The sequence below is a fragment of the Brachycentrus maculatus genome, unplaced genomic scaffold (genome assembly GCF_059751285.1).
Source record: "Brachycentrus maculatus isolate JH-2025_06_01 unplaced genomic scaffold, ASM5975128v1 h1tg001184l, whole genome shotgun sequence".
NCBI lineage: Eukaryota > Metazoa > Arthropoda > Insecta > Trichoptera > Brachycentridae > Brachycentrus > Brachycentrus maculatus.
In genome coordinates, this window is record NW_028281871.1 from 1 (window position 1) to 25772 (window position 25772).

At 37.2% G+C, this 25772-nt stretch overlaps 2 protein-coding genes and 1 long non-coding RNA gene across 5 annotated transcripts; 1 reads left to right on the top strand and 2 right to left on the bottom strand.

The window, feature by feature from the left end:
• Positions 1–672: 672 nt before the first annotated feature.
• On the bottom strand, positions 673–4935 carry LOC148299318 (uncharacterized). Of its 3 annotated transcripts, none has more exons than XR_015839099.1 (3): positions 4468–4935; positions 1459–3087; positions 673–826 (listed from the first exon to the last, which is right to left on the bottom strand). It is a non-coding gene; the product is annotated as an uncharacterized LOC148299318 (long non-coding RNA). The 3 variants fall into 3 exon arrangements; XR_015839100.1 differs by having other exon boundaries at positions 1459–1695; positions 4468–4611; XR_015839101.1 differs by having other exon boundaries at positions 1459–1713; positions 4468–4482.
• A 1789-nt stretch (positions 4936–6724) lies between these two features.
• LOC148299319 (phenoloxidase-activating factor 1-like) lies at positions 6725–16949 on the bottom strand. The gene is made up of 6 exons (XM_088276186.1): positions 16780–16949; positions 14186–14340; positions 13102–13276; positions 11925–12233; positions 9722–9941; positions 6725–7661 (listed from the first exon to the last, which is right to left on the bottom strand). The coding sequence occupies exons 1-6, from the start codon at positions 16856–16858 to the stop codon at positions 7424–7426; spliced, it is 1176 nt and encodes a 391-aa protein (XP_088132312.1). The 5' UTR covers positions 16859–16949; the 3' UTR covers positions 6725–7423.
• Positions 16950–18918: 1969 nt separating this feature from the next.
• LOC148299320 (CLIP domain-containing serine protease B4-like) lies at positions 18919–25472 on the top strand. Its single transcript, XM_088276185.1, has 6 exons — positions 18919–19008; positions 19603–19763; positions 21829–21997; positions 23037–23354; positions 23830–24049; positions 24923–25472. Exons 1-6 carry the CDS (start codon positions 18933–18935, stop codon positions 25164–25166), a joined length of 1188 nt encoding a protein of 395 aa, XP_088132311.1. The 5' UTR covers positions 18919–18932; the 3' UTR covers positions 25167–25472.
• The last annotated feature ends 300 nt before the right edge of the window (positions 25473–25772 follow it).

The window sequence follows — 25772 nt, forward strand, 5'->3', positions numbered from 1 at the left end:
TCATACATATATATACATACATATATATACATATATATATCTTATATATATATATATATATATATATATATATATATATATATATATATATATATATATATATTATATATATATATATATATATATATTTATATATATATATATATATATATATATATATTATATATATATATATATATATATATATATATATATATATGTATGTATGTATATATATATATATATATATATATATATATATATATATATATATATATATATATATATATATATGTATGTATGTATGTATATATATATATATATATATATATATATATATATATATATATATATATATATATATATATATATATATATATATATATATATATATATATATATATATATATATATATATATATATATATATATATATATATATATATATATATATATATATATATGAAAAAAAATTGTCATGCACCGTTCACCCCCCACCCATAACATAACTAGGTTTTTGGTGGAGAGTAAACAGAGTATGACAACTTTCTACTAACCTCTTTTTTTATTATAGTAACACTTTTCCCGAAAATATCGATGTTATTAAATGTCTTGTTGTATGAGTCTATGATTCTATTAAGGGTGGTATTTTGTGAAAAAATTAATCAAAATATTGAAATGTTTAAACATACCAGTGGGGCAACGGTGTAACACTTCCATGCCAACTTGATTCTTTTCGCATCTTCTTGAGTTCTTCCGCGTATGGCATCTCTCAGGGGTTGACAATCATTTGCTCTTATGCACCTCCCTTGGATTCCTATTCCGGTTTGGCAATTTATACCCAATTCTGAAAAAAAAAACAAATAAAATATGAAAAATGCATGTCAGACAGCTCACTCCTTTCAACAACGTCATATATCAAAAATCGAAAATTTTCAGTTGTGCATGTTTTTAGGATGCCCAGAAAAAGTACTATATCAGTACTATATATAAAAGTACTATATAAAAGCGGCATATTTTTAACATAATATTTACCTGCTACAGAGCAGAAAGTGTTGTTTTTGAATTTTGAAGAAAAGGTATTGTTTAATTATTTTTTTTAATATACTAAATATTTTTCAAATGGAGAAAAAAACATTCAGGTTATACCTCAAAAGATCTGTTGCACAGTAAAACGTTCAATGATGTTTATTTTTAATACATTTTATTATATTTTTAAACTTTAAAAACGATTTTCTGAAAAATCAAGTTTTTTTATATATGACGTTGTTGAAAGGAGTGAGCGACATGTTATAACATATCGCTCACTCCTTTCAACAACGTCATATATACAAAAACTTGATTTTTCGGGAAATCGTTTTAAAAGATTAAAAATATAATGGAATATTTTAAAAATGAATATACTTTCATTTGTAAATTTCGACAATTTTCATAATTATTATTTAATATTATCTAAGTAAAATGATTATCAATACATACCATTTTTTTTGCAAACTCCGCTGTCAAAAATCGCACTCAATACCAGGAGCACAACAACGGGAGAGGTGTTTGTAAACATCGTATTCAACTAAGAATATGTTGTCTTTAAATTTGAATACATGAATTCATGATAGTGTCGTCGGGATGCCGACCGGAGGGAACGTGCGCACTGGCCGAGACTGACCGTGTAACGCGAATATAACCGGTTAGGGGAATGCATTATATTACACACAATATCTGTATTATTAATAAATGCTGCATGAGAATCAGTACAGGTCAGAGATCGTCAAACTTTAAAGGCAACTAACTGTCAATCAATTTGTCCGCCTCCGTAGTGTAATGGTCTGGTAATTCTGGAGGTCCCGGGTTCGATTCCCAGGGGGGGGTGGTTAAATAAATATATAAGTGATTTTTTTCACTAAAATATTTATTCAATATTACCCTGGACTGGTACCTGAAGCGGAGGGCTGATCACCTTTCCTTCGTGTGTAAAACGATCAAGATAACACTGCGTTTATATGATGCTGTGTCCTATGCACCATTGGGGTGCGGATGAGGGTTTTATTATTATTTATTATTATTAACTGTCAATCAAGCCAAGAGCTTTTCGGTAATGGATAAATATCACGATGTGTGATTATTGTCTAATAAATTAATATGAAAAATCACAAGACTAACGGTAGCATTCTTATTGAAATATGTAGAGAACTAAGGGAGATATGAAGGTTTAAACTTTACATATTTTAATAAATCATCAAATTTCCGTCATCGAACATTTTATGACGTCATATGGTTTATTGTCTATGGTTTTATCGAGCTGTAATAGTAGTAGTGTGGATTGTTTGTTTACCAATACACTACCATTTGTGTTATGCAAATATGAGGGGGGTGGGGAGGGTAAATATCAACAAATAGAGCCGAAAAAAAATCAGCAATGATGCCAACATTAAAATAACTCCATTGTTTCTGTGACGTCATTCATTGCCAACTTACGAAAATAACGTTTTTTCAAAAAGAAGATGATGAATGAAAATATTAATTATATCGGCTGTTATAAACACTTCACGAGTCTAATACAATCCTTTATAGGGTTGAGTATGTTAAATTAGATATTCCTCCCATCTGACAAAGATCCACTCTTATTCCCATCAACGTAGATCGCCAACCAGTTAAAAATCTTCATCTTCTTCAAGCCCTTATCCGCACCCCAGTGGTGCATAGGGCACTGCATCATATAAACGCAGTGTTATCTTGATCGTTGACATGTGAAGGAAAGGTGATCAGCCCTTCTCTTCAGGTACCAGTCCAGGGTAACATTGAATAAATATTCGAGTGAAAACATCACTTATATTTATTGAACACCCCACCCTTGGGAATCGAACCCGGGACCTCAAGAACGGTAGCCGAGCGTGCTGACTATTATACTTCAGAGGCAGACATTTGATTTGATATGTAAAGATATATAAAAAGGTATTTTATTGAGACTTTACCTGTTTTTCCGGTTAGAAATAAATTAATAATTATTAATATACTTATAACGTCTGTCATATTATAATAACATGTTCTGCGTTGAAATTTATCTGCAAGTCAGGTGAATAATTTCCCATAGTACTGCGTATCCAGTATTTCCTTATATAAATAACACGAGGAAAATCAATTAAAATATATGTATCGCAAATAGATAATCTAAACCAGTGGTTCTAAAGGCCAAGTATTCGTTGAGTCGCAATTTTATTTTCTCTAAATCCTGGAAACATTTTACGTGAAAAAACGATGTTTTCATAAAACATCGTTTTTGCATTGAAAAAATAAGTTTTTCTTATAAATAAATGTATGGTTTTGAACAGAAAAGAGTTATTGAGAGGTAAGGAGTTTAAAATAATGACAAAAATATTCTTAATAATAATAATAACAATAATAAAACCCTTATCCGCACCCCAATGGTGCATAGGGCACTGCGTCATATAAACGCAGTGTTATCTTGATCGTTTACACATGAAGGAAAGGTGATCAGCCCTCCGCTTCAGGTACCAGTCCAGGGTAATATTGAATAAATATGACAGTGAAACAATCACTTATATTTATTTTACCCCCCTTGAGAATCGAACCCGGGACCTCCAGAACGGTAGCCGAGCGTGCTGACCATTACACTACGGAGGCGGACAAAAAATATCCAATTAACATTATTTTATTAACATTACATTCTGGTTTGAACGCTTGAGATCTAAGGCTAACCGTGTTGAAGGTACTGAAAACCACCAGTTTCATGTACGCGTTCACCGAACCTTTAATTAGAAAAATAAAATATGATATTTTTTTAACTTTAAACATAGGTATACATTTAACTAACTAACTAACTAACCATCACGCCACTTCCCCACAGGGGTAGGAAGAGATAATAGAACGCCACACCACTCTGTCTTTGCAAAAATTCTTGGCCTCTTCCACGTTAATGCATCTCCTCATATATACCCGCCGATTGTTACGACTTCTAACCTGACTTTTTTCAAGTATTTGGCATACCTGATCGCGTCATGTTTTTCTCGGTCTTCCTCCGCGCCTATTTCCAATAACATTCGCCTCATAAATTTGTTTTACCGTTCTTTCCTCACTTATTCATACCTCTCCAGGCACAAGAGCTAAGTCTCTTTTTTGGCGAGGAACGCCGTTACTAGTGTAACCCTTTTAAATAAATAGTTAAAATTATATTATTTTTGGCATCTCATCAAAGATGAAGAAGAATATGGAAGTCTGGGCTGACGACCGTCATAGGCTGGTATAAGTGACCACTTTACACACGTGTAACATTCACCAATTCTACCCATTATTGACAACCACAATACTCAAATTCTTAGAAGTTCTACATATATGAACCAATTTTGAAACATTGTTCTTGAATCACTAGAACTTCACTAGAGACATCTATTGGTGAGATGAAACGAGGCTATTTATTAAGCATAAACTCTTTATTAGTATGTGAGGTCCGAATCCTGGACTATAATTACATACATGAGAAACGTCAGAAAATATCATTTTATTTTTTATTATTTCAGCTTAAAATTGACCAGTTAATTTATTTACAACATTTTGAATGTGTCCAAATACTTGTTCACAAATCTGGATTATCTCCAATTATAGGAGTTATAACTAGCTCCTATAATTGGAGATAATCCAGATTTGTGAACGAGTATATGGACACACTTGAAATGTTGATAATTATTTTATTAGGGATTTTTCAGAAGCCAAAGTGGGTAATATTTTTATAGCTGATAAGCACACGCTATCTTATATCACTTTTCTTGCCTTATCTAAAGGATGTGGTATATTGAAGGATGTAACTATTACTAGGACACACTTTATCAAGTATACAATCGATGTTTTAACCACCGCTGTCAAGTTATAATATATTATACAATGGATAATTTACAAATACATATCGCTCACTCCTTTCAAGAACGTCATAAATAAAAAAACATGATTTTTCAGGAGAACGTTTTTAAAGTTGAAAAATATAATACATATGTATCAAAAATAAATATGAAGCAACATACTGAACTTTTTACTATGCAACATATCTTTTTAGGTAAAACCTGAAGGTTTTTTCTCCATTTCAAAAATATTTATTATATTTAAAAAAATAATTAAACAATACCTTTTCTTCAAAATGCAAAAACAACATTTTCTACCCTGTAGCGGGTAAATATTAAGTTCAAATATGCCTCTTTTGCTGGGATATAGTATATTTCCTGGGCATTCCGAAAACTTGCACAACTCAAAATTCACGATTTTTGATTTATGACGTTCTTGAAAGGAGTGAGCGATATAACAACTGCTAAACTGGCAGTACACAACGGAGTCCTGGTTTCAACAACGAGGCATGGAGTTGGCAAAAGAAGGATGAAAGCAGACTGAATGCAGTCAAAACGCCATCCCTCGGACGAGGGATGTGCAGCAAAACGATGTATGATACATGTTCGAATGGTGAAATAAGGAAAGATTACAATTTTTAATTAATGTTTTACTTGATAAATACCACTATTTCTTAAAATCTACTGTGACACGTGTTTCGATGCATTCCGCATAATTTTCAAACACCGTATGAAAATGATGCGGAATGCATCGAAACACGTGTCACAGTAGATTTTAAGAAATAGTGGTATTTACTAAGTAAAACATTAATTAAAAATGGATAGATTTTACCACAAAGTGACTGCCGAATCAATTGATCAAAGATTACAAGGCTGAGATAAGCATTATAGACAAAGTTAAGAATGGTGGGTTTAGATGGTTTGAACATATGTATATGAGTGAGGAAAGAACGATTAAACAAATTTATGAGGCAAATGTAGTTGGAAAAAGAAGCAGAGGAAGACCGAGGAAAACTTGGCCCAATCAGCTATGTCAAATACTTGAGAGCGGCCCGGTTAGGAGTAGGAATAATCGACGGGTATGCATGAGAAGATGCATGGATGTGGAAAAGGCGTGGATTGTCTGCAGAGATACAGTGGTGTGACGTTCTTTTCCCTCTGCCTACCCCTGCGGAGAAGCAGGGTGATGGTCGGTCATTAGTAAGTCATGCAGTGGAACCTCGATGTAACGAATCCCAAGACGTTTTGAAAAAATGACCACATCAAGTGATTTGTTGTATTGAGGCTTCGATGGCTGAAACCCACCATTTTGATGTATACTCTCTTATTTATTGTCAAATTCTACGGAATTCGACCTCTTAAAAAGATTATTATTATTATTTTGATCTCTTAACATAGATGACGAAGAACATGGAATTCTGGGTTTTTACAGGGCCTACGACATAGGGTGTTTTAAACATCTCGCCATAGGTTTATTTATCTTCATAAGACATCACGAGTGTTGGCAACGCCCCTCCGCCCGGCGTATTCTAGCCCATATAAGTATACAATATCTTACCAGCTTATTTCAAGGATGAGGCATCTTGCTGGCCCATAGCAAGGGTGAGGCATCTTGCTGCCCAAAGTAAAAGGATAAGACACCTTGCTGCCCAAAGCAATGAGGCATCTTGCTGGCCCACAGCAAGGATCAGACATCTTGCTGCCCATAACAAGGATGAGAAATCTTGCTGGCCCATAGCGTGGGTGAGACATATTGCTGGCCCATAACAAGGGTGAGACATATTGCTGGCCCATAACAAGGGTGAGACATCTTTCTGGCACATAGCAAAGCAGTCTACCGGCCCAGAACACAATGAAATTTTCCTTAAAAATATTTTTTAATCATTGGAGTTTAAGGATTTAAGAAAAAAAAATAGTTTTTATTTTAGAATAATAAATACTTAATGCAACATATTGAATACCCATTTTGAACATAAATGGACTATATTTCTTGAATACGATCGACCACAATAGCACAATGAACATATATATAATATTTTAACACATCTCATAATGTCCAAGCAATCACACACTGATTAAACAAATATCTCACTTCTTTTAGTAAGTAAATCATAGTATATTAAATATTTTCTTGACAATTTTGAAGGGTTGAGGATGGTTCAATGTAATAGGCCTCTCTGGTATTGACAGTCGGCCGGCCAGATATACCGCAACCATTGAGGCTTACGATACCTTGCTGGATGTTTTTGATGGTTTCATTTCGATACGATAAGATATCTAGAGGAAGACCAAAAAATTTCAAGGATGCTGCAATGAGAGAATATGGTTTTAAGACATGGCCTAGGTGACGTTGTCCATGAAAGAAGGACCTATAACCTGAGAGTGAGGAGAGCTGACCCCAGCAGTCTACAGAAGACGATAAGTTGAGATGTAGCCTGGATGAAGACGATTCCATGCTGGATGTTTTTAATGGTTTCATTAGGGTTGAAGATGGTCCAATATCCAGCCCATATAATAGGCCACTCTGGTGTAGACAATCAGCCAACCAGATATACCGCAAGCATACGATACCATGCTGAATATTTTTTATGGTTTCATTAAGGTTGAAGATTGTCCAATATCCAGTCCATGTAATAGGCCACTCTGGTGTAGACAGTCGGCCGGCCAGATATACCACAAGTACCGAGGCTTACGATACCATGCTGGATGTTTTTGATGGTGTCATCTCTCGGAGCTGTCACTACCAGCGGGCCCCCGGAGTCCCCGTGGCAGGTGCTGACTCCGTCCTGGCCCCCGACGCAGAGCTGACGAAAACCGATACCGTCTTCAATGGAGCTAAAAAAAATTAAATTAGAATATTGTGACAATTTTTGCTCCACTGATAAGAAGGTGGCTGATGTGTGTATGTATACCATATGTACGTATATCTTTGAAAAATGTTCTTTGAATTACTTTGAGTTCATTACATTGTTATCCCTTTAATTACCAGGACTATGCCAGAATAATCCCGATTAAAAAAATAATAATAATTCAAATATAAAATGTGTTTGATAATTTATAAACACACTGTGCTGTTTTATCTGACTTATTTCTGTGAAAAGTACAAAACTTACTTTTCGCAAAAAAATGGTTTGATGTGCTTTGTTTTTCTCGTTTGTTTTAAATATGTTTCAACATCAATTTTTGTACTATTATAACTCATATCGCTCACTCCTTTCAACAACGTCATATATCAAAAAACATGATTTTTCAGGAGATCGTTTTAAAGTTTAAGAATATAATGAAATATTTTAAAAATAAATATCAAGCCACTTATTGAACTTTTTACTGTGAAACAGATCTTTTTAGGTAAAACCTGAAGGTTTTTTCTCCATTTGAAAAATCTTAAGTATATTTAAAAAAATAATAAAACAATACCTTTTCTTCAAAATGCAAAAACAACACTTTCTGCCCTATAGCGGGTAAATAAGTTAAAAATATGCCTCTTTTTCTGGGATATAGTACATTTTTTGGACATTCCGAAAACATGCACAACTGAAAATTGACGATGTTCGATATATGACGTTGTTGAAAGGAGTGAGCGGTATTTGAAACATTTTGCACAACCCTGAAGCAATCACTAACACACTTGTTCCAAATGTACCTGATACTTTTATAGATCACGACGTCAGATCCGACGGATCCGGTATTTCTCGCTAGAGTACCGAAAGCCGGTATATCAGATTTTGGTAACCAAAGGGAGAAGCATATAAATGCTCCTACCCATCCTAAGCTAAATCTCTATTCACCCTTACTGGTCCAGTGTCGAATCTCATTCGACATCGATTTTTTGCTCTTAGGTCCCATGTCGGATATTATTCAACATTTTTTCATCATTAGTATTACTTATTTAAATTCTAAGCTTACATTTTTGTCACTCGTATCTATTACAACAGTATGTGGAGCAGAGGACGAAAGATTTTTTCCAATTAGAATGTAACTGTGTGTGTTTGATAACGTCTTAATAAGACGAAACGCATCACGTATTAACATATACATAAATAAATGTAGAATTCAATCCAATAAACCTTGTTTAATTTTGGATATATTACCCAACAATTCAATATGGAATTCTACCAACTGTCTGCAGTTACAATAAATATGGAATGTAACTATGTAATGATTTCGTGTATTTGGGTAGTATGTTTTAGGTAGTATGTTTTCTAGGGATGGAAAGATTGATAAAGACAGTTATAGAAAATCAGTTAATATTAATCAGATAATCAGTTATAGAAAATAAAAACCTACCAGCGGAAGCTAAACTGGCAGAGCACAACGGAGTCCTGGTTCCAACTCTAATGTATGGAAGTGAAACATGGAGTTGGCAAAAGAAGGATGAAGTAGACTGAATGCAGTCGAAATGCGATCTCTCAGAAGAATGTGCGACAAAACGATGTATGATAGATGTTCGAATAGTGAAATAAGGAAGGAATGCAAAGCTGAGATAAGCATTATCGATAAAATTAAGAAAGGTGTGTTGAGATGGTTTGGACATGTAGAACGAATGAGTGAGGAAAGAACGGTAAAACAAATTTATGAGGCGAATGTAATTGGGAAAAGAAGCAGAGGAAGACCGAGAAAAACATGGTACAATCAGGTATGCCAAATACTTGAAAGTGGTCAGGTTAGGAGTCGTAACAATCGGCGGGTATGTATGAGGAGATGCATGAACGTGGAAGAGGCGAAGAATGTTTGCAAAGACAGAGTGGTGTGGCGTTCTATTCTCTCTGCCTACCCCTGAGGGGAAGCGGCGTGATGGTTAGTTAGTTGGAATGTAACTATCTACCTAGATTTTTTTTTTAATTTTGTGGGACCGGAAAGGGTTAAGGCCAAATATATTTTTTTTAAATTGTCACCTGTTCAAAATTTGGCCACACAGCAGGTTGGAGATCACAGGAGTGTCGGTCTTCAGGAGCTTGGTGCTGAAGTGGCCTCTGCGCTCGGACCTCGCCTGGTCGACGTGCCCGTCGCTAGCCACGTTCGTGCGACCCCATCCCGCTATCGTGACTATTTTCCCGGTCAAGTTGTATTCTTGTTGATCTCTGGTCGTTGGCAAACATATCGGCATTACATTGTCTGAAAGTCAAGGGCTGATTAGACGAGAGACCTAAAAATATTCATTGTATTATACCATATATCGCTCACTCCTTTCAAGAACGTCATAAATCAAAAATCGACAATTTTCAGTTTTCGGAATGCCCAGAAAATCTACTATATTCCAGCGAAAGAAGCATATTTTTAACTTAATATTTACCTGCTACAGGGCAGAAAGTGTTGTTTTTGCATTTTTAAGAAAATGTATTGTTAAGTTATTTTTTTAAATATACTAAATACTTTTTAAATGGAGAAAAAACCATTAGGTTTTACCTTAAAAGATCTGCTGCACAGTTAAAAGTTCAATAAGCGGCTTGATATTTATTTTTAATAAATTGTATTATATTTTTAAACTTTAAAAACGTTCTCCTGAAAAATCACGTTTTTTGATTTATGACGTTCTTGAAAGGAGTGAGCGATATGTGGTGGGTGCCTCGCGCAATTTCGAACAGGGCAATAGCGAGCAGTATTTTTTGAATGACCTAACGTCCAAGTGACTCTGAAATCTAGCTACGGTTTATGCAACACCGTTTATCACATGATATAAAGTTGAAGCCTGAGTAGGGACATCCCTACTCAGGCTTCAACTTTATAAGTTTCATAGCCTATGCCTACTTGTGAGTGGATTTACTCTTTATGTTTAAAGTTACTATAATTTCATGTAATTCATGAGTGAAAATTCTAGGCAAAAACACTCGCTATAGCGAGCAGTATGACGTTACCACGCCTTTATAAGCGAGAGCGTTTTTGCCTAGAATTTTCACTCATGAATTACATGAAATTATAGTAACTTTAAGCATAAAGAGTAAATCCACTCACAAGCAGGCATAGGTTATGAAACTTATAAAGTTGAAGCCTGAGTAGGGACATGATAAACGGTGTTGCATAAGCCATAGCTAGATTTCAGAGTCACTTGGACGTTAGGTAATTTAAAAAAAAAAACGGTACATTCCTCTTCCATCACCGAAACTGCAACTGAACTGTCGCCACATCCTACACCCGTGCCTCGTCGTGAGAAAAAATTGTAACATTTAAATAATTTTTTGTGAATATAAATCTAGAGTAAAATCTTAACTTATTTGTAAACGAAAAAGCTTTTGTGAAAATAAACGCGAATCTTTCAAGTAAGTTTAATTATTTATTATTTTTTTCATTTAATACAAAATGTAACCTCTGAGGAGATAGTGGATGGGGTGCCCGTAATCAGTGCAATCGGGTAAACACGCTTCCACATATATATTTCAACTAATACGTAGACAGACGACATAAAACAAAGTGTAATTTATTTACAATTTACATGTCTGGGTCCCCTTCAAAGTAGTCACCTCCCCGACGCACACACTTATCCCAACGGTGTTTCCACTTTTGGAAACAGTCTTAGAACGCTTCTTTTGTGATGTCATTCAGCTCCTTCGCCGCATTTGCCTTAATCTCGAAAATTATCTCAAATCTTCTTCTTTTTAAAGGTCTTTTGAGTTTTGGGAACAAAAAGAAGTCAGAAGGAGCGAGATCGTGTATGTAGTGTGGGTGGGGAAGGACAATGATTGAGTGTTTGGCCAAAAACTAACCTTTTGAAACCAGAATGGGCTGGAACGCTGTCATGAGCGTCGTTGTTTCATATCTTTCCGATTTCTTCTTGTTCTCCTAACTCGAAAGATCTTTAAAAGGAAGAGAATTAGAGACGATTCCCGAGATTAAGGCAAATACAACGAAAGAGCTGAAGAACATCACAAAAGAAGCATTACAGGACTGTTTTAAAAAATGGGAACGTGCTGGGATAAGTGTATGTGTCGATGAGATAAATACTTTGAAGGGGACCCAAACATATAGCTTCTAAATAAAGTAAACTTTGTTTTATGACGTCAGTCAACGTATTAATTAAACAGCCCGCGTATACACGTTTAGAACACATACTCGTATACACGTTTGGAACTCGAAGGAAATTTACAATTTGTTAATTTGTACCTTTATTAAGATCAATGGTTCCAGCCACTCTGATGAGTCCGATATCATGAGCCAGCCTCCCCGAATTGCCCGGCTTGTTCCCCACATAGCCTGGATGAGGAATGACCTTCTCAATGAGGAAGTTTTGCACCGGAGGGTTACAAGTTTCTCCGCGGTAGACCTCCTCGCAATCCGTCTCCTTGGTGATGTCATGCTCCCCCACCCTGACTCCGATCAGGACTCTCCTATTGAGGTCTGCGATGCAGTGTGCCGCGGTAAGGATGTAGTGATTGTTGATGATACTGCCGGCACAGTGGAAGTCTCGTAACCCTAAAACAGAGAATCAATATGTACTATAGATGCATTCAGCCTATCTTAACATTTCTTGAATGTTTTTGGGCAATTCTATTCGTAGTTTACAAGTTGTCATTTGGAGTTGACGTATTCGCTACGCAATGCACAATAAAAACAACATTTAGGAGTTTTTTAAATCATATTTTTAAATAATATTTTTAAAATCGTATTTTCATATGGTGTACGGAGTGTGTGGAAGTTATCGGTAAGGGAAGGGTAATTAACCATGAGTATTTAAATGTTGTTACAATTTAGTACATAAACCCTGATGATGATAAGGTTGTTGTCGAAACCGGTTGGATAAAGTGTACCAATAAAAAGTATTTAAAACAAAGTTGTTTCATTTTATAAAGTTTATTTTAACATTATTTTGCCGACTTCCTGCTTCGCTTCCATATGTTACACACAAGGACTCCGTTCTCCGCTGCTAGTTTAGCACTAAACCAATAAGTGTAATTTCGAAAATTTTAATAAATCGATCCATGACAGAATTAAAAATGGAAATATTAGAAAATGAAGTAAGGTTGAACTAGGGATAATTGAAAAGATTTAAAAATTACGTATTATAGACATGCGGAGCGAATGGATAATGAGAGAATGACCAAAAATGTATATTTGGCAAATGTGAAAGGGAGAACAGAACGAGGATGGTCAGAAAAGACTTGGCACGACCAGTTCAATCAGAGTCTAAAATGTGGTCATGTCAAAAGTCTGCTTGCATAACCAAATGCCATATATGTGTATCTCAGGACATACTTGTGTGACATTCCATCCTCTCTGCCTTCCTGTACCTGCAGAGAAACGGCGTGATGGTATAGTAGTATCAGGAGTCAATAATTATCACCTTTCAAATCACTGGAAATGAGCGCCATCCACGGAAACTCTTGGATGCCAGTCTGATTCCCCCCGACTAGTGTGTTTTCGCTGGGAAATCCACAAGCCTCTGGCAGTAGTTTCAAGTTTCTATGCCCTGAAACTGTCGGTGCAGGATAGAGTGCGTTTTCTTCAGGACAACAAACCTAAAACAAGGTCAAAAGATCGTAGATTGCACACATTAGCGATGTTACACAAGCTTCTTGCAGTAATTTCAAGTTTTTGCGCCCTGAAACTGTCGAAGGAGGAAAAAATGCATTTTCTTTAAGACAACAGACCTCAAACAAGATCAAGCAGCAGTAGATTGCACACATTAGCAATATTACACAAGCCTCTGGCATTAATTTCAAGTTTCTATGATCTGAAACTGTCAGAGCAGGAAAAAGTGCGTTTTCTTGAGGACTATTGATTTATAAACCTAAAACGAAATCAAGTAGTCGTAGATTGCACACATTAGCAATGTTACACAAGCCTCTGGCTCGTAGTGTGTGGTTGTCATCCATGGGTTGAATGTTAAACATGTATAAAGTGATCCCTAAAACTAGCCTAGGTCGTAAGCCCTTTAAATACCCAGACAGAAATTCTTCTTCATATGTTGAGATATTAATTTAACTAGAGAAGATATGGGTGCTGGGGACTGGATCTGTTAAGATGATTTTTAATGTATTGTATTTGAATATACTGGCACATTTAATTCATTAAAAATTAGTTTAATTTACCAACTGTCTTTTACTTTGGGAGTGTCCGAGATCCGAAACTTCTATTTACAAAATATTGTAGACTGTACACAACGGATTCTTCAGTTATTTGGACACGCAGCGCGTGGCAATGAGGATAGCTTAGAACGACTGATTGTGATTGGTAGCCTGAAGGGGAAGAGATGGAAAGGCATATCCCCTACAGGATGGATTGGTCAAGTTGAGGCAGCAGCAGGCATCTCAGTGGTTGGAGCGCTACGTGCAGCGCAGTCAAGGGATAACTAGAGTAGAGTCATTGCTTCGACAAGGGTCACAAGAAAGACGGAGAATAAGAAATATCATAGACATTTGACTTACCAGAGGAGAAACAGTGTCGCATCTCCATAGTAGTTTAATTTTTCTCAGTTGTTCCAGCGTTTTTCCGCGGGTAGCGTCTTTCAGGGGTTGGCAGTTTTTAGCTCTCACACACCGGCCCTGTATTCCAACTCCAGATTTGCATTTTGTATTCAAGTCTGCAATAATAGGTTAAAATTTTGCATCGCATACGGTGGGATGCAGAGTGACTGTGGATGGCGTCTCAGTGAAACAGGTGGAAAAGTTCAATATATCTGGGTGTGGACCTGCGTTACCAAATGGATCTACCATGTAAAGTTATGGGGTAAGTAAACAAGGCTGCAGTCATCTCGGGATGCATGAAAAATTCTCTATGGTAAAACCCTGACATGAAGATCATAACATATGGGATCGAATGCAGAGTGGACACCGCAGTAATAAAAAAACAAGCTAAGAGTGTCAAAAACGAAGACTTTAAGGAGCATATCTGGCAAGAGTCTACGAGATAGAATAAGAAACACTAGGATATGAGAAATATGCGAGATTTAAGATGTCATTGGGTAACGAAGAAGATAATGGTATGCGCATGTGAGGAGAATGGAAACGTTCAGACTCCCCCACATTAAACTCCATGGCCAACCCCAAGGTAGACGACTTCCGGGCAGACCACCAAAGACATGGATTGACAACTGGGTATTGACATCGCAGGAGGCTAATCCCTATTAAAAACAGACCACAAAGTCTATGTATACCAAAAAGAAGTTTATAAATTAACGACTTCATTTCGCTCCACGTCTTTGCATTCCTGTATGTCGAGTCTAAGACATTTAGACAATTTTTTTGTAGTTGTTGTCCGAATCCTGATTTGGACCTCACATACTGATATTTATATATACATGATATTTTCTGGCGTTTCTCATGTGTGTGATTATAATCCAGGATTCGGACCTCACATACTAATAAAATAGTTTCTGGTCAATATAAAGCTTCTTTTCATCTCACCAATAGATGTCTCTAATGAAGTTCTAGTGATTCAAGAATGTTTCAAAATTGGTTCATATATATATATATATATATATATATATATATATATATATAGAGCTTCCAAGAATTTGAGTATGTGTGGTTGTCAATAATGGGTAGAATTGGTGAATGTTACACGTGTGGAAAGTGATCACTTAAACCAGTCTATGACGGTCGTCAGCTTCGTAAATGCCCAGTCTTCCATATTCTTCTTCATCTTTGATGAGATGTCAAAAAATAGTAAAAAGTATAAATATTATGTTTGTTCCTGTGTAAGATTGATGTTTTCAAATATCGTAGTCGTACAGGAGAAAGTGACCAACTAACAAAACGTAAAATTTTCAGGAGGGCCATTTAAATCACTTTTGCTTGGCAATAAAATAAACATCAATGCAGTTAATCATTTTTAGCAAGTCAATATATTGCACTTTCAAGTTAAAAATCCTTTGGGAACTTTTCAGGGCAATATTAAGCTAGTAAGATATCAAATAGTCAACGATCACGTTTTTGTAAAAAATGCACTCGGTCACTTTCTCCTGTATGACTACGATATGTGTTTTAAAATAACGGAAATCAGATGTTATATAATATTAAATATTTTTGTATCGAGTAGGTTTTTTCCACTGATAAGTAAATAACACTTGTTATCACGGCCTTTATCAATTTGCAACTCTGACCGCATTTATTGCGGAAACCAAATTATAAATAATTGCACAGGAGCCTCTATTCGTACAACCGGTCATTGCAGAGGAGTTCCGCTATTCGCCGGTCTCTCTATTCGTACTACTGGTCATTTGATAGCAGCTCCGCTATTCGCCGGACTCATCCGTACGACATGTCATTCTTTAGCTCGACAAGTATTTTGAAGTGTCGTGTTGTGGTCGCGGACTCATTGTATACATTTATTTAAATCACAGTTTTAAACATATTTAAAACAATTTTTTGCAGAGACCCACCAAGCCACCTTGTGTGTCTTGTCGGTGGAGTTCTTTTTCAAATTTTTTTTATTGTTTTTAACGATTTTAACCTAATATACACACAAAAAAGAGAGAAAAATTAAGAATATATAATATCTTAATTAATAATAATAATAATAATAAAACCCTTATCTGCACCCCAATGGCGCATAGGGCACTGTGTCATATTAACGCAGTGTTATCTTGATCGTTTACACATGAAGGAAAGGTGATCAGCCCTCGGCTTCAGGTACCAGTCCATGGTAATATTGAATAAATATTACAGTGAAAAAATCACTTATATTTATTTTACCCCCCTTGTTTTTGCATTTTGAAGAAAAGTTATTATTTAATTTTTTTTTTAACATACTAAATATTTTTCAAATGGAGAAAAAACCTTCAGGTTTTACCTAAAAAGATCTGTTGCACAGTAAAAACTTCAATAAGTGGCTTGATATTTATTTTCAATACATTGTATTATATTTTTAAACTTTAAAAACGCTCTCCTGAAAAATCAAGTTTTTTGATTTATGACGTTCTTGAAAGGAGTGAGCGATATATGTATATGTATATACATATTATATTTATATGTTTATATGTATGTGTGTATATATGCTGTCATATGTAATGGATACATACCAATCTTCTGAGCAGAGATTACACGCGATAACATATACAATAGAAGAACAAAAAATACGCGCGAACCGTTAGAAAACATCGCAAAACTATTTATTAAATATTAGCGAACTTGGAAGCTAAGTACTCGTCGGCTTCAAATCGTAAACTGGCATGGTACACCGTACTACGTTAGTATAAACGGTTGGATTTCCCAGCTATATGCATGTCTATGCCACGTATGTGAAACATTCAATTTTGATAAATTTAAGGATTTTAAAATAAAGGATAATTTTAAAATAAAGGACGCAGTTTTTTTAGAAGCAATTAACTAAAAATATGGATGGAAAAGTGGATAAGGATATTGAGAGAAGAGTGAATGCAGGGAATAGAATAATTGGTGCTTTGAACAGAGTGATTGCTAATAAACATATGTCCATGGAAGCCAAGCTAGCGGTTCACAACGGCGTGCTAGTACCGACACTAATGTATGGAAGCGAAACATGGAACTGGCAAAGGAAGGATGAAAGCAGAGTGAACGCTGTTGAAATGCGCTCCCTCACACGAATGTGTGGAAAATCATTGTGTGGCAGAATTAAAAACGAAGATATAAGAAAGGAATGTAACTGAACAAGGAATAATTGAAAAGATTAAAAAGAGTTCTTTACAACATTTTGAGTGTGTCCAAATACTTGTTCACTAACTAACTAACTAACTAACCATCACGCCGCTTCCCCGCAGGGGTAGGCAGAGAGAATAGAGCGCCACACCACTCTGTCCTTGCAAACATTCTTCGCCTCTTCCACGTTCATGCATCTCCTCATACATACCCGTCGATTGTTACGACTCCTAACCTGACCACTTTCAAGTATTTGGCATACCTGATCGTGCCATGTTTTTCTCGGTCTTCCTCTGCTTCTTTTCCCACTAACATTCGCCTCATAAATTTGTTTTACCGTTCTTTCCTCACTCATTCGTTCCACATGTCCAAACCATCTCAACACACCTTTCTTAATTTTTCACAAAATCTGGATTATCTCCAATTGAAGAAGTTATTTTCATATTTTATTATAATCCAGGATTCGGACATCACATACTAATAAAAGAGTTTCTGCTCAATAAAAAGCTTCTTTTTATCTCACCAATAGATGTCTCTAGTGAAGTTCTTGTGATTCAAGAACGATGTTTCAAAATTGGTACAAATACATAAATATACAACTTCCAAAAATTTGAATAGTGTGGTTGTCAATAATGGGTAAAATTGGTGAATATTACACGTGTGTAAAGTGATCACTTAAACCAGCCTATGACGGTGGTCAGCCCCGTAAATACCCAGACTTCCATATTCTTCTTCATCTTTGATGAGATGTCAAAAAATAAAATAAGGTAATAAATTGATTTGAATGGAACGTTAAAGATACTTCACTTATATAACGTAGTCGTACGGGAGAAAGTGACCAACTACCAAAACGTAAAATGTTCAGGAGGCCCCATTTAAGTCACTTTTGCTTCGCAAGAAAATAAACATGAATGCAGTTAGTCATTTTTAACAAATCAATATATTATACTTCCAAGTTTAAAATCCTTTGGAAATTTTTTCAGGGCAATATTAAGCTAGTAAATATCAAATTTTGTCCTCCTCCGTAGCGCAGTGGTCAGCGCGTTTGACTGCCGTGCTGGAGGTCCCGGGTTCGATTCTCAGGGGGGTATAAATAAATGTGGCCGATTTTCACTCTCATATTTATTTTATATCACCCTGGACTGGTACAAGAAGTGTAGGGCTGATCACCTTGCCTTCATGCAATTAATGATCAAGATAACACTGCGTCGCTACGATGCAGTGCCCTATGCACCATTGGGTGCGGATAAGGGTTAGAAATAAATATCAAATAGTTAATGATCACGGTTTTGTAAAAAAAATGCACTTGTTCACTTTCTCCTCTATGACCACGATATGTATATATTTTTTTATCTAAAAAAAATTAATTCGCAAAAATGTCGGATACGACATGTGAGGAAGACGACGACGTCAAGTAAACATATGTTGACCCGGTTTATCAATATTTTGGGGGTCAATTTGTCACTCGCAAGTCAGAGAGATAGGCGTGGGATATTCCTGTTACTCAAATCGCAAAAAGACTAAGAAAAATACACAGGCATCTCACTCAAAGTCTGCCATGTCTATGAAAAGCATTGGTGTTTGTGTCTTGTTATTTGCGCTTTCCAGCGAAGCTTACGCTCCCAGACCAATTGGTAAGCAGATTTATGTAATTTCGACATTTTTTCGACTTCATAACAAACTATACTCGTCTTGGTGTCATGATAATGGGTTTGAGTATTCATTGAATCGTCATTTACTTTGTAATTTCCGTAATCCATTAATACTTGTCTTTGTCTAATGATAAAGGATTTGGTTATTCATTGAACTGTCACCTACTTTGTAATTTCCGTAATCCGTTACAAAACGAACGATACTTGTCTTTGGGTAATGCTATTGAGTATTCATTGAATCGTCATTTACTTTGTAATTTCCGTAATCCATTAATACTTGTCTTTGTCTAATGATAAAGGATTTGGTTATTCATTGAACTGTCACCTACTTTGTAATTTCCGTAATCCGTTACAAAACGAACGATACTTGTCTTTGGGTAATGCTATTGAGTATTCATTGAATCGTCATTTAATTGGTGATTTCCGTAATCCATTACAAAACAAACGATACTTCTTTTTTTCTTAATCTTTTTTTTTTAAATGATAGATGTTTTATCTCAAGTTGAGAGATGTTTTATCTCAGCTTAGAATAAGGTGGTCCCTATTAATTGTATTTTTAATGTTTGCATTTCACAGTTCCTGAAAAAGGAATAAGTTGCACAACTGACGACGGAATCGAGGGAAAATGCAAACCAGCCCAAGAGTGCGAGACGTACAAGTTGGCGTGCGTCGGGAAAACCATCAGTGAGGCGAAGTCGCTCAAAAGGAAATGGAAATGCCCAACTCGGCGACCGATGGTAGGCTATTTCTACTGCTGGCAAAATTTTCTCGAATATCTTTGCACTGTTCCGTGTCTATCTGCTGTGTTGGTCGGGGTTGTGGAGGCGTCTATGTGCCGCCCAACGTCTAATCAGAATGGGTTATTTCTTTCACTCTAACAAAATGTGATAGTACCAGAAGGAGAGAGCGAGACAATTAGATTACTCCGCTTTCGTTTTATCCGATTTCCGGCCTCTCGTTTATCGGATGGCTGCCGTCAGTCGGCCCTTAGCAGCGCGCTGGAAAGAACGCGGAATTTTGTGACTCAGCTGGCGGCGAGTTACAAGCTGTGTACTACGATTTCCATACAAATGTGAAATGAGATTTTTTTCTTTTTTAATTATTTTGCATTTCACAATATACAAGTGTAAAAAATATAAAATATCAATACAAAAAAAGATACGCCGCTTTTGGTACACCACTTAAAATCACGTAAAAAAAATTGTCGTTTTTTTTTAAAGATAATTATTTGTGTTTTTTTATTATTAACACAAATATTTAAATTTCATACTATTTCTGTGAGCCTAAGCGGCTCATTATTAGAAATAGGTATCAAATTGTGGTAGAGTAGGTTCGAACCGAGAAACTCTGACTTAAGATTCCGCGACACTAACCACGGGACCACGACCAGACACAGTATGGATGATCAGTATCAGAACGGTTAAGAAATAATCATTTGTCATTGTTCGTTAACCATTTAACTGATAACAATCACACATATAATAACAATGACGTAATCAGTCTGTAAATACCCAGACTGGACGTTAGTACAATAAACCAAGCTGGGACACAAAATGCCGAACCCTCTTCTAGCGGAACGGAAGGCCTGTTGGGCAGTCACCAGTCTAGCTTCTCCTGAGGAGAAGTATGTGGTTTCCTCCCAGCAATGAGCAAATGCTGACAAGTTCCTGACCGGCCCACACTGGATTATCCCTCCTGTTTCCAAAACAGACTAAAATACAACATGCTTTAAAGCTAGAAGATACAAAAATCCATTTAATTATCTATAAACCATGTACACAACTATAAAGGTAAATAATAAACTACTTCCATATTATTCTTCATCTATGTTGAGATGTCAAAATGTTTAACAAATACGGTAAAATTTTATTATTCATCCCAACATATTTAAAGAAAAATATGCAAAAAGAAGAGTATTTGAAATGGTTTAGGCAGGAGGTGAATGTGGTTGGAAATAGAAGCAGAGAAAGACAGAGGAAAACTTGGCATGACAAGTATTTCAAATACTTGAAAGTGATCAGGTCAGGAGTCTGAATAATCGGTGGGTATGCACGAGGAGATGCATGAATGTAGAAGTGGTAAAGATTGTTTGGAAGAACAGATTGGTGTGGTGTTCTACTCTCTCTGTCTACTCCTGCGGTGAGAGGTTTGATGGTTAGTTAGATTTTTAAATATCTCCGGTGTTGGTGTTGCTGGCATTTGGTGATTTATTGTGTATTCCGTAGTTTACATGTTCCCAAGCACACATATTACTATAATAAAGTAATAAGCCCTGTGAATACTAAGACTTAAATAAGCCCGCTGCGGGTGCATCCACCCGCAGCGGTTATAAAGTCCTTAAGGATAGAGGAATAATTTTAATTAATTCTTAAGGATTAAAAACTCTATGTAGATTAATGAGGGGGGAGGACGATGTATGGACAGAGGCCGACACAACCCCTCAGGATCCCTATGCCTATTTAAAAAAAATACAGAAAAAAAGAAAAAAAAACAGTATTGACAACACTTATGAATAAAGATAATGACTTAAAACTAAAGTAATATAAAGACTTAAGTAAAAATTAAGGTAAACGTATAAACATATAAGTTACAAAAACAGAAACAATCTAAGAAAATAAAATATACACTCAGAGAACAAAAATAAAGAATAAAGAAGGACTTCCCGGGTGAACAGATGCAGAGGATCCGAACACCACCCCCGTAAGGGGAGGACAAAACAAAAAAACGTCTGTGTTATACCAAGACTGTACTCTTCTTTGTCTTGTATTGAGAATTAACCGTGTTTGACTTGTAAAAATAAAGGTTTGCTGCCCGGAACTGTACACAGAGACGCCGCCAACTATCAGGAAGCACCGGAACCTTCATCTCCTCGGGAGAGACTGCGGGGAGATACAGGATGACAGGTCCTTTGGCGGCAATCTGACAGGAATACGAGAGTTTCCCTGGATGGCCCTCATTTACACTGAAAAAGGTATTTAATTCACTTCTCTTGTGAGCAAATTCTTCAATGGTTTGAACATAGCCAAATACACACTTACTTCAGCCTTTTTCTTGTGTCCAGTATTCAACAAAGCCCTCCCTCTTGGACTTCCACAGTTCTCTGTTGGACGCGACCCCTTCCAGTGCGGGACCACCACTTTCTTGATGTCATTCTAGGCCTCCAGCCTAGCACCTCCTTCGTCCATTTATCATCAGACATGCGTGCCACATGACCTGCCTAGATTCACTTGTGTTCCGCGATTCTTTGAGCCACATCTGTTAACTTGGTCTTTTCCCTTATCCAAATCCAAGCACCTCACCAAATTTAGATTTCTTACATCGCAATCGACAGCTGTCATATTTGCATGGTATCATTCTTTCTTAGGGTCAGATTTTCAGATTTTAGGACTCCAATCCTGTTGCGTTGGCCGCCATCATGTATATTTTTTTCATTCGTAAGCAACCTTATGATGAGTCTAAAGGCGGAGACTGACCGGAGCATTTCGTCGTAACGTAACATGTTACGATCCGAGCATTCAGGCAGTCAGTACACCGAGCCGAGCGCTCCATCCATAATTTCGAATGCTCGGTGATGCTCGCCGCGAGCGATGTTATGACGTTATGTTATGACGAAATGCTCCAGTCAGTCTGGAGACTTAAGGTGGACCTTAAGAGAGCTACATAGGTATTCATGTATCATATCACACATAGTATACCCTAGCACACAAAGACAGGACCACACAAGATGGACCTCAAGAATTTTACGATGGAGACGTTGGGAGAACCAAAGAGGTGTCAGAAGGCCCCAAAAGAGATGGTCCGACGACATAGTCGCTGTGGAGGGTAAAAACTAACTGGGGGGTAGAAACTAACCGGAGGAAATGGAAAGAAGGGGAAGAGGCCTATATCCAGCATCAGAGGACAGAGGGCTCATGAAGAAGAAGAAGAAGATACGCTAACACAACATCTGATGACCTCTAATCTGGTAATATGGCTAGCACCTCAATGCGAATGTTATTTGCTTGTTTAAGGGAGCGGTCGCAACAGGAGGAACGACTACTATTGCGGCGGCAGCATCATCAGCAAGCGCTACATCCTCACGGCGGCCCACTGCATCACGGACCTGCCGGGCAGCATGGTGCCCCGGGGGGCCAGGATCGGCGAGCACGACCTCAGCACGGAGCAGGACTGCGAGACCTTCATCGGCTGCAACCCGCCCGTGCAGGACCTGCCCATAGAGAAGCTCATCCCGCATCCCGACTACGTGGGCTCCCGGGCGGGACACTCCGTCCAGCTGAGGCACGATATAGGCTTGATAAGGGTCGCGAGAGACATGGACGTCACTCGAGGTACAAATCTTCACTTACTCATTATACTTCTTTTCTGGTCGTTTCCCTCATTGAGGATCGTGACGCCCCTGCTGGCTTCCTCTGGAACCTCAGACAATACTCCTTATTGGTCCCTGCATTGTGCAGCTTTTAGAGCTCCCGCAACTGAGAGGTTTGTGATCTCTTTCATCTGGTCATGGGGTTGGAAATCTACCTCTAGCTTTCCAACTTTCTAGGCCTCAGGTTATGACAAGCAACATGTTTTTTAAGAACTTTAAATGAAATATGAACATAAAATATCGGTAAAAAAATTAAGATACATTCTGGGTAGGCTCTTGCTCCCCACAGATTGGAAGTCCTTTGTAAATTTTGCAAACGTTCCTTAATCTAGGATTAATACATATTTAAACACAATGGCAAATAACGCAATGTAAGCTTCTAGATAATACATAGAAAATAATTATTTTAGATAACACGAGGAAAATTATGCTTTCAGATAACACAATGGAAATTTGTTTGCCAACAACCAGAGAGTTGCAAGTCTTCAACCTCACCGGCCAGCAAGTCACCATGGCGGGATGGGGGCGCACCAATGTGGGCAGCTCGGGCGCTGTGGACCGCAGCATCTCCGGAGACCGGGGGCACCAGAGCTCTAAACTACTCAAAATCGACATCTCCGTCATAACCAACTTTGAGTGCGCCCAAAAAATGAACGGGTTAGGAAATTATTGCCTATATTTTGTATATTAAATGCATTGATTACTTTGTGGTATGGTAATATAACACTCTCCTTATCTTTTTGGTTAATATATTCAAAATTAAACAAGGTTATTGCATTGAATTCTACTTTTATTTACAAATATATTTGATAAAATATGACGCGTTTCGTCTTATTGAGACATTATCAAACATGTACGTAAATAAAAGCAGAATTCAATCGAATAACCTTGTTTAATTTTGGATATATTACCCAAAAAATTAAATGGAATTCTACCAACTGTCTGCAGTTACAAAAAGTGAACGATGAATGATAAGGGATTAAATTATTACCTTCTTCTCCGTCTCACTCCTCATTACTAAGGGTTGTGACCCTTGTGGAAGCAATGACTCTTCTCCAGTTATTCCTTGACGGAGCTGCACGTAGCGCTCCAACCACCGAAGTGCCTGCTGCTGCCTTAACTTGATCTGTCCACTTTATTTTTACACATTATTACCAGTAGTCTTAATCTTGTCCGCCTCCGTAGTGTAATGGTAAGCATGCTCGGCTACTGTTCTGGAGGTCCCGGGTTTGATTCTCAGGGGGGATGACTTTTTCACTCAATTATTTATTCAATATTACCCTGGACTGGTACCTGAAGCGGAGGGCTGATCACCTTTCCTTCATTTGTTAACGATCATGATAACGTAGTGCCCTATGCACCATTAGGGTGCAGATAGGAGAATGAAGAAGTTAACACGGCGTTGCGGTACAATGTATATACATCATACACCATCTTGCTCCACTCTGTCGAGTGTACTTTGTACATCACATAATGCTGTCACGATTATTTCGCTTATCCATTTGTTAATGGACATTCCTCCGACTCTAGGTCCGTAGCAGACGGTATAGGCTTCCGCCAGCTGTGCGCGGTGGGGCCCCCGGGGGTGACCTCCTGCAACGGGGACTCTGGCGGCCCCCTGATCATCACGGCCCCGTGGGACGAGACGCTGAAGAACGTCCAGTTCGGGGTGGTGAGCGCCGGCAGCAAGACCTGCGGCCTCGTGGACGAGCCGGGGCTCTACACGCGCGTGGCGTACTACATGGACTGGATACTGGACCAACTAGAACCCTAGTTGACCCAACTAATATAGCGATAACAAGTGTGGATGCCTCGTAGTAAGAGCAGTAGCTAGCTGCGACGTAAATCGAGGGAGAGCATGTCAGACAAACATGTAAATTATGTCAAGTTTTGTCAAACTTCCTATATAGTATATTTATAAATATGGTAATAAAAGTTGTCCCACCGCATTCCCAGATCTGATACAGAGGCAAATAGGCTTCCTGACAGACCTTCTCTTGCAAAGCAATTTTTTTGTTAGTTTTATGAACTAAGTTGCGAGAATTAAAGAAAATGTGAATAAAATTGTATCCCGATTTTACTGTGAATTTGCATTTAATAGCTTTGAATGTCCCTGTTGATGCCAATCTGAATAAATAAATGTTTGTATAATCACCGCCAAGATTCTAGAAGTGCCCCAGTGTAGGCGGTGAAAGGGATTAGTATGTAGTTAGTTCAGTTTTTCAGATAAATCCGATTCTATCCTAACATAAGCCAGTACACACACGCCTCAAAACCCCGCCCAGCACTGCAGACAGACACGGAGCAGTGCTAAGGCATTTGCGGAAAATGTTCAGGTATCGCATTTACCACTCAACCATTATTCGTTGACGTTCTATTA

Excerpts from the sequence above, each read along its gene's own strand:
- LOC148299319 (XM_088276186.1), bottom strand. The coding sequence starts at position 16,858 with ATGTTTTCTAACGGTTCGCGCGTATTTTTTGTTCTTCTATTGTATATG. Across the intron at positions 14,341-16,779 it reads AATCTCTGCTCAGAAGATTG|ACTTGAATACAAAATGCAAA; the intron begins GTATGTATCCAT and ends CTATTATTGCAG. Across the intron at positions 13,277-14,185 it reads GCGACACTGTTTCTCCTCTG|GTTTGTTGTCCTGAAGAAAA; the intron begins GTAAGTCAAATG and ends ACCTTGTTTTAG.
- LOC148299320 (XM_088276185.1), top strand. The coding sequence starts at position 18,933 with ATGTCTATGAAAAGCATTGGTGTTTGTGTCTTGTTATTTGCGCTTTCC. Across the intron at positions 19,764-21,828 it reads GCCCAACTCGGCGACCGATG|GTTTGCTGCCCGGAACTGTA; the intron begins GTAGGCTATTTC and ends GTAAAAATAAAG. Across the intron at positions 23,355-23,829 it reads AGACATGGACGTCACTCGAG|ATAACACAATGGAAATTTGT; the intron begins GTACAAATCTTC and ends TTATGCTTTCAG.